Below are 15788 nucleotides of genomic sequence, written 5' to 3' on the forward strand. Positions count from 1 at the left end.
ATAAAAAAAAAAAAAAAAAAAAAAAAAAAAAAAAAGAAAAATCTGCCAAGAAGCCGGTAAAATGGGAATTTTCGAACCGCACAATGCTCGAGGTTCGCTTCGCATTTAAATTTTTGTACGTGACTTATCTTCGCAAGCGTACACGCTTCGCCGGATTATTATTTTACCCAGCCAGCCAACGAAAATCCACTTTCTAAATCGCGTGCGATTTAATAAACCTATCGATTCACGTTCTTCGACTCGGGAAAATAAAATATCCTTTCTTCTTCTTATACCTCCCTCTTTCTTCCCAACGAAATATTTATTTATTCTTGCAATATCTACGTTCGTTCTACCTTAACGATACAAATTTTTCCTTTGTACTATATAAAAAGAATATTTCCAAAATAATGTTAACACAAATCGAATTGACTTTGATATTAAATTTTCCATTTTCTCAAGATTGTTATTATAGAACAAGAAAGAAATCTCTTAGACGTAATATCGCGTGTACGATTTCATTTATCGAGATTGTTTTAATTTTAATGCACAAGATAACTATACAATCCAGACAAAATAACTCAACAATAGAATAGAGAACAGAATTATAGAGATGCAAGAAAATATAAACTTATTACAATAACACTATATAGAGATATATAAAAAGTATAGATTTTTCAAATTTTATTACAATTAAGCAAAGTGTTAAGCACAATCTCGAAATATGAGATAAAACGGTTGATCGAATCTTACCTGATTCGCGTGTCCAATAATTAATGGCCTTGGGGGAAGCTTCGACGAGGCAGACCAGCGTAACGTTGGTTCCAGTTGGCGCACCGACTAGCTGGTTCGGTACTTGAACCATGGGGTGAACTGCAATTTATCGTGACGCCATTAATCAATGGCCAAACATATAAAGTATATATGTAATAATTATCGGCCGCATCGCGATTTGTCACCCGCCATTGATACGGATCAATGGGAACGCGGCGACACATTTGCAGATTTAAAGTAAATTTCACGATCCTCCTCGTGAAATTATTGCCTCGTTTAATGTATAATTATTCGTGGAATGGAAACGTTCTCGCGGCCGAGAAATGGGAATGATCACGGGGGACGAAATTCAAAATGTATTTTGAAACGAAGAGTTTTCAAATTTTATTTTATTTTTATTCGGTCCAAGGTATCTTCTTATTTCTTATTTCGTTATTAAATTTACTTGCTTCTTTGAAATTGAATTCCAAAAGTTGAAGCGTATCTTCGTTCGTTTCTTTCGTATTCCTATGTTCAGCGAAAAATTTTATAGAAGGAATGTTCGTGATAGAAGAATGTTTAAACTCTTTCGAAAACTTGTATCACCGTGAAGCAATGTAATGAGTCTCTGGGGCACTATTTACAAGAATAAAAGAATACACGTTATCCTATACACATTGTTTGTATACGTTTCCTTCTGTTTCACTACTTCTTTCCTGGTATTTCAAGTAAACTGTCGCTTTTTATCAGCTGCTGCTCCCTATCCTCTTCAGAAAAGATTCTTCGACGATAATAATTTCGTAAAAATTTAAAACTGATAAAAGGAGAGGGGAAAGGAAAATCGGCGAGAAAAAGAAAAAAAATAAATTATCGTATTATTATCGTATTTTAACCTTAATTGTTTCTATGATTTCATTCGACATATCGTTAATACAGATAGAATATTCAGCATTCAGAAACGTATTATCCAATTCTACTGTCCAAACATTCTACCATCCATTCAAATGTTTCATTATTTGAAACTAAGTGTGCTTGTTTCGTATACTTTAGCATGATATCGATATTATGTCAACATTTTGTATACGATGTAATCAGAAAGAAAATATATATAACAATAACTGTGAAACCAAATAATTTATCGAGAAGTAAAAGTATATATATATATATATATGTATATATATATACACAATTCGAACGATGAATATTTATCAAAAAAAAAAATCACGATACAATAAATATTAAACTCTTAAAAATCGATTCACATACCGACGATTCTTTTCCACGGTTGTTGAAAACATAAACCTTTCCATAAACGTTAAGAACAAAGAATAGGCCACTATAACCACGAATAAAACCCTTCATTTCACTCTCTCTCCATCTTCATACCGTTAAATGTAATAATCTGAAAGGAAAGAAAGAAAGAGAAAAGACAAACCTCCTTCATCACATAACATAAAACCACGTAATATTCCTCACACTAAAAATTTCCAATCTTCAACTTCAACCATCTTTCCAACAACACTTTCTCTCTCTCTCTCTCTCTCTCTCTCTCTCTCTCTCTCTCTCTCTCTATCTCTATCTCTATCTCATTGAATTAAATATAAGACGAGTCTCCGCCACGAAACTGTGTCACACTGCACAACGAACCAACCCTCTTCACCAACTCGTAGCCGGATCATATTCATTCCGCAATTTGCACAATTGCTGCGCCCACCGAGGCAAAGTAAACGAACGGGGAGGGGGAGGGGTTTAAGAGCAACAGAAGTCGACGTATTTCGCCCTTGCTAGCAAGCAATCGCCTTACGAGATATTTTCACGGTGTTTGTCCTTTTGTGTTCGAAGCATTAGCCTCCCCGCGTAACTTACGATAATGAAAATGCCGGCGTGGTTGACGGTGCTGTCATTTAAAAAAAGGGGGAAGAGAGGGGAGTAACTCGCGCATCTTTCGTTCCAAATATCGTAAGCAGCTCATGGAAAGCTGCTTACGTTGTAACAGCCATCCAAGCCTCGGACTCGACCAGTTCTTTTGACCGGAAGACTAGCCTCCCTCGTTCCTGCATTTCAGAGGGGGAGGGGAGGCCAGGGAGGGAGGGCACAAAGGGCTCGCCGTGTATCAGGCTCATCTGCATATATTTCGAAGATAAGTAGAGGAAAGTGGACCAGCTGCATACGTCTTACGAGGGATATCTCGTTTCGTTGGAGGAACGAATTTAAGATAGGTTTGAAGATATGTTGAGGGATAAGGAGGTTTGGGTTCGGTTGTTTCTTTGGTGAAAGAGTGGAGAAATATTTTCTGTGGCTCTTTTTTTTTTTTACGTAATAAAATTGTTAATGTAAGATTGTATATATCGTATTCTTTAAATTATTCCAAAGTAAAAGTGCGTTGTTATTTTAAAATGATTCGTCGTTCGGTTTTAAATGATATATACCTGGTGATAAATTATAAATTTTACATCTCGTTTACACGAGGGTGTAATAAAATAGTGCGATGCATGAGATCCGCAAGAACGTGATGAAATTGTCAAAGCCATGATGCAGGTTGATCAAGTTGGAAAGCTGAGGAGTTCGAAAAGGGCGGACTTGATTAAGATCAAAATTGAACTGTACCAAGGTGGCGTATAACTCCACGATGGTTGCGCATATATTGGGATACCTTAATACAGTAAACCCTTAAACCCAACGAAGTCCACGGCGTGCATAACACGAAAACAAATCTGCAGTTTCTCTCGTGCACCCGTGGGACTTGTACGTTTGCGAAGGAATAAAGCGAGAGAGAGGCCTTTGATTCCCTCAGGTGAGAGGAAAATACATTTTCCGTTACTGTCAGCCTCCGGAATAAACTATGTATCGTTGCCTCTTACCAATAAAATATCATACATTTAACCGAACCTTCCGATCCCTGTATCGAGACTGTGTGTGCGTGCAATTGCGTGAAATCTACTATTTTATACGATTGTATATATAACATTTTATAGTATATTATAAAAATATATATTTATATAAATTGAGGGGGAAAGAAAAAATTACGAGAAAAACTTTCTTTTTAAATAAAAAATTTGCAAATATTATAAGATAATATTTATGAATTGTAATTAAGTATATAACAACTAGAATCTCTAATATATATATTAAGATATTTTCATTTTCCAATATTTAAGAAAACTGGATGGAAATTTAACAAACATTAAAACCTATTTTGAAATTATTATTAACTAAACTAAAACTATACTAAACTAAACTATATTGAAATTATTATTAAATAAACGCCATTTAAAAATAAGTTAAAGTAGGAATAAGAATTTAAGAATAGTGTGTTTCACACGAGAAGTAACTGTAAAAGAAAATCAGATAAATAGAATAAGACAATCAAGACAAGTACTATAATCTGAAATATCAAGTTACTCGTTCAAAAACTGACGTTATTGCCAAAAAAAAAAAAAAAAAAAAAAGAAGAAAAAAGAATCGACAAGATCTTTATATATCCTCCAACCAAAGTTAAACAAAACAAATTTTAATTCCGGCCGAAAAGATTCGTTAAATTTCCATCAACGAAATAATTAATTAAAACCACGCGTAAAATACGTATACGCGTCGCGCGTAAATCATTTTACAAATTTTACAAGGTAATTAAATAAATCACGTGGCTCAGGAACGTTTGTTCAAGGGGGTATGGAAAAAAATAAACGTGCATATGGACGAAAGGTGTCACGTTACGAACAATTTCCGGCACGTTGAAAGTTTTATCCACTGTCGATACGGACACAATTATTTAATACATCGCGTGGCCAATTAAAACTTTTTTTCTCTCTCCCTTTCTCCTTCTCTCTCTCTCTCTCTCTTTCTTTCCTCCTCTCGATTCCCGCGAGCAACAGACTTGCGGGTATATCGTAAATCAATCTTTATATCTGGACACACGGTGGTATCGATTGGTATACTCGTTCGAATATTCATTTATCCTCCGACTGTGGCTCCTCGCTTCTGTCCTCCCCCCGATGTTTAGATTAATGAGCCGAACGTAATCCAATTCTGTAATTGGCCGGCGCGAAATTGAAATCGATGACACGCGAAAAAAATAAAGATGTACCAATAAACGCCAAACACGTTTCAACGCGATCGAATTGTGAACAACGGGTCGAATCTTTCTTCCTCCATAGAAATTGTGCGTTGAAGAATCTTGAACAAATTTTTTTTTTTTTTCTTATTATTATTTTTGCTATTTAACCGATTAAAGATTGAATTGTCTGTAATAATTGTTTCGTTTATGAATTTATAAGAGTATATGGGGGTTTAATTGGTATTAATAATCGAATCGATTATTCGTGGTACGAAGTCAAGTTTATTTATCATTGTTCTAATTTTGTTACTAATTGCAAATTGGCTGGGCGGCCAAGTTTCATGTTTTTAACGATAAGCAATGTTGGCACGAATTAAATGCGAATCGGTTTCATTCGTTATCTTTTATCAAGAGTTGTATACATATACATTTCCTACTGCGATCTTCGATTTTGTATATTTTACACGCACGAATTTCGGTGAGGCTTGATTTATGATGCGGATCATCGATTCAGGTAAATTTAAATTAATAGAGGCGAAGTTTAAATTTTACCGTGATGCACGGATTTTAATCGACCCAACATCGACCATCGAGATCTTCCGTTATCTCATCTATAATCGCGGATAAGTGTTCCAATCCTGTCTAACCGTGTGAATAATAATATAGAAGATAAAATACTTTTAAAATCATTATCATAATCCCCAAAATTTCGAAAAATCTTAAAAGAGTTTAAATAATATTCATCGTGAAGAATATCGATATCCTATTTCTTCTTCAACGAATATTAAACAAAATTAGAACAATGATGAATAAACTTGACTTCGTACCACGAATAATCGATTATTAATACCAATTATATCACTCTTCATGGATAATAAAAATAGTGAATACACTATAAACTTTCTGATTCTTTTTTCTCAACTCCTCTATATCCACTAATATATATAATTGGAAGAAAGAAAGGTAATTGGAAAAGGGTGACAGGGCGAAAGGTGGTATCAGGGGATGGAGGTGATATTCTTCGAAAATGTTAGGTATTTGGTCGGCGAAATAAATCATTTAAATTGGAGGAAAGAGAAATCCCGGCTAATAGCTCAGGATCTTGGCGAAGGTGTTGTCCCCTGATGCGATTGCGGCGATGAAGTAAGCCTGTAAGGCGAAACATTGGGGCGCCCTAATAGGTTTCCAGGTCGGCTGGTCAACCCGCCTTATGTGCTCTCCCCGATGGTGGACCATCTTCGTAATGAGTATTAGCGCCATAATATCAAAACCTCTAACCTTCGATAAATTCTTCTTAACCTCTGTTACGACCCTTGTGATTCTTTCAAATAATCTGGTATTATTTATTAAATTCGACGTCATGATTAATTCAAAGTTGATACATAAATGTTCAAGTTTGCTGTTTTGTTTTTTTTTCCGTTAGCTATATTACGTTCTGCACGACGAGTCTACTCCTAAAATAGGGCAAAATTGTTAATAATTTGGTAATTTAAACATTATTATAACAATAATTAAGTTAATTCAAAATGGTAATTCAATATCGTAAAAAAAAAGTAGAGTAATTTTCAAAATGAAGAAATACCTTTCAAAAAAAATAAATAAAAAAATTCGAAACCCTCTCCTACCTTTTATCACGTGGAGTTGAACGAATCAATCATTTTCACGGAATGAAATCTTCTCGAGAGATTAGCATTTAAGGGCGGGACAACAATCGATCATAAATTCCCTCCAAAGCACCTCCAATTACACGGAAAATTTGCTGGAAATCGTACGAATCGGTGGATGGAACGAAGGCGCGACGCTTTAGAGACGACGTTAAAACATCGGATCGTTTGAGGATGTCCAGCTGGGAATATCGTGCAAGCGAAATACGCTTGCCGTGCTGCGGCAAAACGCTAGGAAATCCTGTAATAGGTTTCTGGGTTGACTGGCCGAGGGATGGAGGGGAGGCGCTGTGGTTTTGCGGGGTTGGCCACCGTGGAAAACGGAATTCCCTCTGCTTCTGGGCCAAAGGACAGATCTTCTTCCTACTTCCTACTTCCTGGTAATACCGTAACCTTCCATCCGCGTCGCTCCACTCGTGAACAGAGACGATTCGTACGACGATTTCTTCAATATTGATGAACCAAGTTCAAACTTGCACCCCTCTCGAGCCTTGCGAACCGAGGGGTTCCTTGTATCCCACGTTTTGACGCGCGGGAACCAAAGCCTTGGAAATAATAATAAATTCCATGTCTCGTTTTCTTCTGTCTGGTGTTCTCTCTTCTTCTAGAATTAATTTAATGGCCGATATCTCGTTATCCGACTTTTTGAAGATCGATCTAGGAGAAGGAATTTTTGATTTTACGATAACAATTACAGGAATTGTGGGAATTGAACGTAGAATATTAAGTCAGAACTATAATATTTTTATTAGTTCAACAAGGAGATTCGATCGAATTAAGTAGCATGGCCATATATGTATAAGTCGATCATACGAGAAAAATATCAACTGGTTATAATCAGATTTTTGATACAATTGTATCAGACAGATAGATGACATTTTTTGAATTCAAAGCAATGGGTTCTTCTAATAGCTAATAATTTCTTTTTAATCAAGAGAAGATTAGCGACGGTTGGTCGAATGATACGATTGATCTTCGCGGATTATGAGAATACTTGGATGGTATTCAGGGAAAGGAATTCATCGCGATATTTAGGAACGATAACGCGATCATAAATCACGATAGGTCGACTGAAAGTGCACGATGTAAAAAAAAAAAAGGGATGTAAAGCAGAAATCGTAAACTGCAGTTTAACGTGTAACTGGGTGGTTAGGTGGGCAAAGGCGACAGAAATCCAATACTGGCGGTAAGAGGTGTGCGCGTAAAATTCTTATCTATGGTAACAAGAGTCGAAATTCCAGATTGGCGTGCGAACGATAAAACTTTCCATTCTGATCGTTGTAATTTCGACGAATATCTGAATACTTTGCGCGATAAATTTACATAAAAAGAAAGAAAAGTGTAGTGATAAATATGATAAAGAAAGAGAGAGAAAACAGAATTATTTTTCTGAGAAGAAAAGGAAAAAGGAAGGGACCGATATAAGCGCGAACAGTGATATAAGCAAGTAGGAGTAGAAAGAAACGTCTCGCGAAAAGAGACCTAATAGAGAGACATCAAAGAGAAATTGCAGATTTAATTTTTTTTCGCGACGTTCCTAAGAAATTTCCTTTCATTCTATCCTCGAATATATATAGAGATCTCGAGCTAGCAATATAATGAAATAAATTTTAAAATAATATTTATTTTTAAATATTGCAATAAAGTCCTTTCGAGAAATTCCATCCAATTTACATACACACCCTCCTACTAGTAGATCGATCAACTTCGATTAAATCCATATTTTAAGCTTTCGACGAATGATCGAATTCCATTGGTTTCCATTGGAACATTGAAGAATCTCGTTCGAAGAATTCCATTCCTCCTTCCTTTCCAGAGTTTCAGACGCATAGAAGAAGTTGAGAGCCGCTTAGAAACTCACCGCCTTGTACAAACCGCCCCTTCGCTTTTTAGCATCCAACTTCCGCAGCAACGTTTCGTTCCGCTGGCGCGTCGCTACTGGGGCTATCAGGAATCTCGTTAATACCATCGACCTTGCCCAAACTTTCCCGAACACGCGTCGTCCTCGATGACGTTGTTGGATACGTGTATAATAGCCGGTCGTGTTTCATTCTCTCGTTTGTCGGACGAAGGTATTTAGAGGAGGGAATGATATTAAAGGAAAGAAGATATTTTATTATGAATTTAAGATTCGAGGATTTTACGATTTTACGACGGGGGAATCGAGAAAGGGAAAGAAGAAAAATGATCTTTCTTCTCTGAATAAATACCATGCTCTGTTATTTAAATTATTCCTTTGAAACGAGTAAAGTGTAAATTTGATATTTCGTTATGTCTTCGTGTAAGAAACTTGTATTGAAAAATTTAACTATTTAATTTAAAAATTTAAAAATTTAAAAATTTAAAAATTTAATTATTTAATTTAAATTTAAATAAAATAAACGAAATATCTTTCTTCGATACTTTGATTTAATATATATAAAATTCTTTAAAAATTCTAATGAATGGTTAAAGAAAATGATGATCTGTAGGAGAAAAAAACTTGCGTTACAATTTTTCATATACATCTACGATCTACTTTTCTTATTTTTGCCTTCGAAAATTTGATGCACCGTTGCAAGGGGATTTCTCACGAGTACTTACTTACACCCGTCGTTACGAGCAATTGCAAAGCGATCGTTGGCCGCGATACTCGAGAAAGAGTGGAAATTGGGGGGAGGGGGACAAAATAAAGCTTTGGTACAATTTGTCCCAGAAGAGGCGAACAGGGCCCGAAATTGTTCCACCGGTGACAGCGATTTACGGCAGTTGTAATCAGTTTGATTAACGCAGACAGGGGCGATAAATGCAGCTAGGGCGATGCATCGAGGCTACTTCAATTTGCGAGGAACTCGCGAAGCCTCGGCTGGCGTCGCCTATTAAGTCTATTGGGTGTAGTATCGTGCCACCTATTATTTTCTTGTCGATTGTTTTCCGTCGAATGGAACGCGCACTCTTTAACATTTAACAACAATATTTAATTTAGTAATCGTTCGATGTTTGATCCGAGATGTAAGAATGATATCCTTTTTTTCTGTGTAATAGTCTCTTTTTACCGAGTATTCCTTTATGCAATAAATATTTTTATTTTCACGGCCTTCACGGTTCGATAATTTGAAGTTTTATTGTTCGAAGAATTGGTTTTGGATAATCAATTGGTGGTTGTTCTTTTTTTGAAACGGCACTTCGAAGACGAGAGAGGAATGATTATGTATTATAGCTTCTTAAAAATTTGTGGTGTATATAACTTCTCGTGTTACTTTGCCGGTTTCATAGAGTTGTATAGCTGTTTCGTTAACGAGCTAACTTGGGATTGGTTTATTTGTTTACGTAGGTTAAACTTGAGGATGAAAGTTCTGTTTTCAAAACTTGTTGAAGAATTATTTAACAAGAGACACGTTATTATTGAAGAGATTAATGTATAATAATACAGTTGCTATTGAAATATTATTTCTTAATTAGTAAATTAATATAATTGGTAATTAATTATTGTATTGAATTTTTTATTGATTAGTTTTATTATTCTATTGGCATAAAAAAAAATATTACAACTAATTAATTTGGAATGAAAAAGTATTAAAAACAAGTACTGGGTACAAGTACAAGTACAAGTACAATTTCCTTTCTTTTCTCTATCTCAAATTATTTTAATTTTTTTAATCAGTAATAACGGATCCTAGACGTTACAACATAATCATTTTATTTGATAAACGTCAATTATATTAGTTATTAATATTTCGAAGGTAATATTTTATTCAATAGTTAATCAATTTCACGAATCTAAATTAAATCCCTCGAGTCATTGATTGAATTATTATATCGATATAATTCAATATTTTTTAATAAAAACCGTGACAATTGATATAAAAGATATATTTCCACACTGTTGTTATTTTGTATTAATTATTGAAATATAAAAACGTATAATTATTAAATCCAAATAGAGTTGCTCTCTTGTTGAAAAAGATATTTCGAAAAAGAGTTTCATAGAGGAAGTGAAGCGGTAATCGATACGAAATTTGTTATGAAATTTAACTAAAAAATCCCCATCCAAATGTTTCGATAAGAATTTTCCATAAACTATCGTTTATTTCCTGATCAATAGTTAATCAATTTCACGAAATCTAAATTAAATCCCTCGAGTCATTGATCAATTATTATAGCGTCTCATACGTTTCCACGATTACGAAAGTTTTTCTTTGCAATGTTAAAAAAAAAAAAAAAAAAAAAACGATCTTTAATTTAAAAAAATGTGGAAAAATATTGTTGACAATTGTTGCAAAGATTTTAATTGTCACACTCTCGATTGTTTATCGTTCCAAACGACTATTTGAGAAGCTTTATAGCCCAGAGTCAAAAGTTGGAAGTTAATCCGTACGAATCTAAATTAAGTTTCGCAAGTGAAGCGGACTAGATAGATAGCACGTTTAGTGGCACGTTTAGGGTAGAACAGTTACTACACACCGGTAGATTTAACCCTTTAATTTTCTCCTGCGAAATATTCCGTAGAAACGAGCCACGTTTACTTGGATACAGCTCTCTCTTAACAAATATTCCGTGGCCGAGACGTAATGTATCGTGAAATATGAAATGAATTCAAATTTTCAAACTTCCATCTCATAATTGGAAAAAAATCTTTTATTCTTTTCGTTTCGATAAAATTGAAAATTATCGACTGACAACACGAATGAATCGAAAGTATGGGAGATTCAAGATTGTTGTTTTAAATTAAGTTGAATTTAATCCGATCAAAAGTATAAAGTAGAAGCTCTTGATAAAGGTAAAACAAAGGTAAAGTAAAAAATTCTTTGCATTTGAGTATTTTTCTTTCTTTCTTTTTTTTTTTTTTTTTAAAAATAAACGAGAATAGATATTTATAAATGTTCTGAGAACGAGGAGATTGTTGACAAATTAAGATTCATTTAAAGGATGGTGTTCCTTGTAAAATAAGCTTATAAGGGAGGAGATTAAGGGGTTCCAAGTACATTTTCCAGGTTTCATTGTCTGGTGGGTCTAGACTAGACTGCGGTTTCCATGGGATAAGCACGGTCAACGGAAAGTAGCATTTTCCACCAAACGAGAAAACCATGGTATTTCTACCTTAATAAGATAACACCCAATTTCGTTCTTTTATAACACGAGTCCCATGTAACTATTTGATATAAATCATAGTTTGCTATGATATTTCTGTATTATATACTATTTGATGTATCTTTATTTTGGTAAAAACTTTTTTCCAAAATTATGGAATATAATTATAAAATATCATATAATAACGTAGATTGAAAAAAAAAGTTACATAAAGTTATAAAAATTATACAGAAAGGAACTATGGAATGAAATTGTAATTTCCAGATATTTGTAAAATTAAATGGAATTATTTCTATATTTTATTACAGTTGTATGAATACAGTTAAATTAATAATAAAATACCGGAGAAGGGACAATACGATTTTACTACGTATAAATTATTTTTCTGTACTTTCATTTCCAATTTAACGTCAAAAATATTCTTTTCGTTAATTAATAAATTTTACATCTAGCATTGAAATTTGTTAAAAATATAAAATATAGGAATTTTGTAATATTTTGTCCTTATTTTATTTCCAATTTGATCATTGTGTCAAATATTGACACAGTAATTGATCGATAATACTAAAAACGAGGTCCATTTCGTTGAATCCCATATTGTATGCATATTTAGAGATTATTATTTCAATATATTTATTTATTCATACGAAATAATGAAATACACGGAACTGTTTGAAAACCGTTTCATCATATCAAAATCAAAATACCAAGCAAAATGAAATTCAAATTGCATTGCTAAAATTTCATAATTTACATATATCAGTCATTTCCAATTATCGGCTCTCCTACTGTCCTATGAACCATTTCCGACAAACAACAGTGACGGATAACCACTGTGAAATTTACGTAAATAAATTACACGCAAACAAACTGGATTCCGGATGTATCGTTTCGCTGGCGTAAGACACGCTAATTAAACAATCGAAATTGTTTGCAGGAGGGTTAATAAATCGCGTGTAATCAACCGACAATTAACCGGATCTCCGCGAGCGCAACGACAGTTATTTCCATTCACACGTTGCTATTCAAGAGTCGTACAACAAGGGGGATGGAAAATGGAAGGTGTTGCCAACGGTTAAGCACGCTTTCTGCGCAATAATGACCAGCTATTGCACAATTAGGAATTACGCGGTGAATTTGAGTTACCGCATGTTTAATTCAGAGGCCAAAGATTAATTTGATTTTCCACTACTGTTCTACATAAATACGTAAGGTATAATAAATTCGTGAAACAACGAAACCGAAACGTCTCTTTTACCTTTATTAAAATTTTATTAAAATTGGGAAAAATTTAAACCGCTATAACTCGGAAGATAATGATTTTTTATCAATGAATCAAAGCTCATCAGAAGCGCGGAATCTTCCTCTTTAAAACGCTTTTTTATTCATCCCGATACGACTTCCGGTTCTCGAGATATCGTCGTGTAAAGGAATCGGTAATTTTTAATCGTTTACTATCTCCCTCCTTGTCGCTTGTCCGGACCTCTCGCTCGCGCCTCGTCTCACTGACCTATCTCAAACTATAAACAAGCGACGGACGCGATTCCTGGAAAAAATGTAGGTCACTGGGCCGCGAGCTCATTCATAATATTTGCACTATATTATATGTCGTAAACTTTGAATTCTTATATCTCGGCAATCGATTGAGATATCGGGATAAAACAAAAAAGGATTTCAATGGAATGGTTTTCTCTATTTCCTGAGTGGATTTTGATGAAAAAATTTTTAATTTTTTTTCACGTTTTTTTTTCACACGAAAAATTGAAGTTTTATTATAATTTTTGATCTTTGTTGTGATATAAAGTACACATAGCGACGTAACTTAGCGCATGTTTTACGTAATAAGTCATGTTTTTTTTTTATATATCTATTAGTTTATAAAAGTAAATATTAAAGAAATAGGATATAAAAGAAATAATGGAAGTTTTTAAACTCGTATTGTTTGATACGCGAAAATGTGAATGCGTATGGCGATATGGTTCGCAACTGGGACAAGTGATACCTCTTTAGTGGTCGCAATTAAAAAACTATATTTGGAGGGAAAATGAGAATGAAGATTATTGTACTGGGGCGATATTTTGATAAATATAATGACATATATGCATTTAGGTATAATAATTCTTTTTTTTATTTAAATTAAATAATATTACGAAATTATTATTTGTAGTTTCCTATTAGGCTAATTGATTGAAAAATTGAATCTTAACATGGATAAAAGTTTCGAACTCTTTTAATCTAATCGAGGTTCTAAATAATTCAATTCATTTGTTCCTCTTTATATTAATTCAATTATTATAATATCACTCACATACTTTTAAAGTTAAAATCCAATTTTCAACATATTCAATTTCCTTTCCCTTTCTCCTCGAAGAGATTATTTCCACAAACATCAGATACGAAACAAACAAAAAAAAGAATCCAAAGAAAACAAGAAACATTTTCTCTCAGAATCACACACATTATCTTATCGCGTATTCCCAAGTACATCCCTTAACAATCGCCGCAATAACTCTCTCACAAAAGATGAAAGAAGGTACGAAGAAGAACTTCCTTAAATCAGAGAACCAGAGAAGGGACCACGCTAAATTTCTCGCTTTGCGTGGCGATGTAACAATCAGAATCCGAACCGAATCGATTCTAAAATCCCCTCTTCTCCCTCCCTCCGTTCTTGAGCGTTTCTCGCGGCAAAGAGGATACCTCGAGCCATCTTCGAGATGATCCGGTTTGTCCTTCTTTCCCCCCTCTCGTCTTGGTCTCTCAATCGACAATAGCCCCCGATCGGTTGAATTTCGAGGCAATAGCTCGCGGACGCAATCGTCTATACGGTCTGCGGGCACGGAGCGTATTCAATGAAATTCGATTATCCCGCACGATCTTATCGCTCGAGGGCAGGTGCAAGATCGTAGCACGAACCTAGGTACATCCAATTTCCGGCGAAGAATTACCTCTCTGTCGGCCCTAAGACACCGGGGAACGCAGTCGTAACCGCGGCTTAACTTAACACACCCACGCAAATTTACCTCGCTCCCACACCAACACCCTTTACTTTTTCACTTTCACCCTTTTCGTTTACCGCCCTGTCGTTGGTTACTCGGCTGAACCGTCATGGCGGTCGTTGGACCTTCTTCGAGGAGAATTCTCTTTATTGTTTCGAACATGTATGCTCGCGGTTTTCCGAATTTGACGATTATTCCGTTATTTTCATTGTGCATTTAAGAATATTTCGAACACGTCGAGAATGAAAATCGATAATTAATTAATCGAATTTTATTATTTATTAATCGGATAATTCTTAAATTTCAAAATTATTAAATTTCGCATCAAGTTTGAAAAAATACAGGATTTGAAGTAAATTTAAAAAATTTGCTTCTATAAGAATTAAATAATAAGAGAGAAAAAAAATTAGTAAATTTTTCGTATTATACGATATTTTTGAAGAAACGAGAGAGAAAGCTTTAATTTTTTTTTAAATTGAATGCTTTACATACATTTTTCCACGTTATAAAACGACACACACTTCTTCGATATGTACAACACGAACGATAATACAAATTTTTATCAAAAGCGAATCTGTTAACTCAATCTGTTCGCCGATAATAAAGTACTTCCGTCCAACGTATTTCAATCTTTCAAATTGCTTCTGAAACCATTCTTATTTACCATCCCTCGCATATGTTTCTACCTTCAACCCCGTTCTTCTTTCATCTTCCACCATCCACTTCCACAGCTACCAGGTATATCGTCTCCAGGGTAATTTTATTATATTCCTTCCTTTTTCCAGGTACCGGTTTCGCCAGACCCTCTTATTTCGTCGCGTCTCCAACTGTTATTTAAGCTGCGCTCCACCTTTGTTTCACCTTCTTCTTCTTTTTTTTTTCCTTTTTTTTTTCCATCCGTTTAGCCCTACCATACTTTTCCACCACCTCTCCTCCTCCATTTTTTCCTTCTCCTTCTCCGTCCTCTTTTAATACACCGTGCGAGCCACCCTTTTTCCACGTTGAAATTATGCAAAGAAGAAGACGATGGCTATCTCCTCGCATCACACGCTGTCTCATTTTTCCCTCCGATTCTTTTTTTCCTTTTTTTTTCTTTTTCTCTCTCTCTCTCTCTCTCCCCCCGTCCCCTTCTTCTTCTTTGCCTTTGGCATTGCCTGTGTACATTTGGTCTGGAGGTGGGACGTTTCTTAAGAATGCGACTGGCGCCGGGTAAGAGCGAGTTTCCGGTGGTTCGCGTTGCATGCGATTGAGAGAAAACGCCGTGTGGCCTAA

The 15788-nt window shown here is 34.8% G+C and overlaps 1 protein-coding gene and 1 long non-coding RNA gene across 4 annotated transcripts in view; one reads left to right on the top strand and one right to left on the bottom strand.

Moving 5' to 3' along the window:
* Positions 1 to 15788, top strand: part of LOC122720624 — an 85852-nt gene that overhangs the window by 32973 nt on the left and 37091 nt on the right. The gene's annotated exons all lie outside the window — the stretch shown is intronic.
* Positions 1 to 15788, bottom strand: part of LOC122720623 (lachesin-like) — a 190053-nt gene that overhangs the window by 10391 nt on the left and 163874 nt on the right. The window contains exon 7 of the mRNA XM_043947427.1: positions 733 to 852. Within this exon, the coding sequence (XP_043803362.1) occupies positions 733 to 852 (120 nt within the window). The remainder of the gene's footprint in view (positions 1 to 732; positions 853 to 15788) is intronic.

Source organism: Apis laboriosa, unplaced genomic scaffold, assembly GCF_014066325.1.
Source record: "Apis laboriosa isolate Shangri-la unplaced genomic scaffold, ASM1406632v1 scaffold12_cov154, whole genome shotgun sequence".
Taxonomy (NCBI): Eukaryota; Metazoa; Arthropoda; class Insecta; order Hymenoptera; family Apidae; genus Apis; species Apis laboriosa.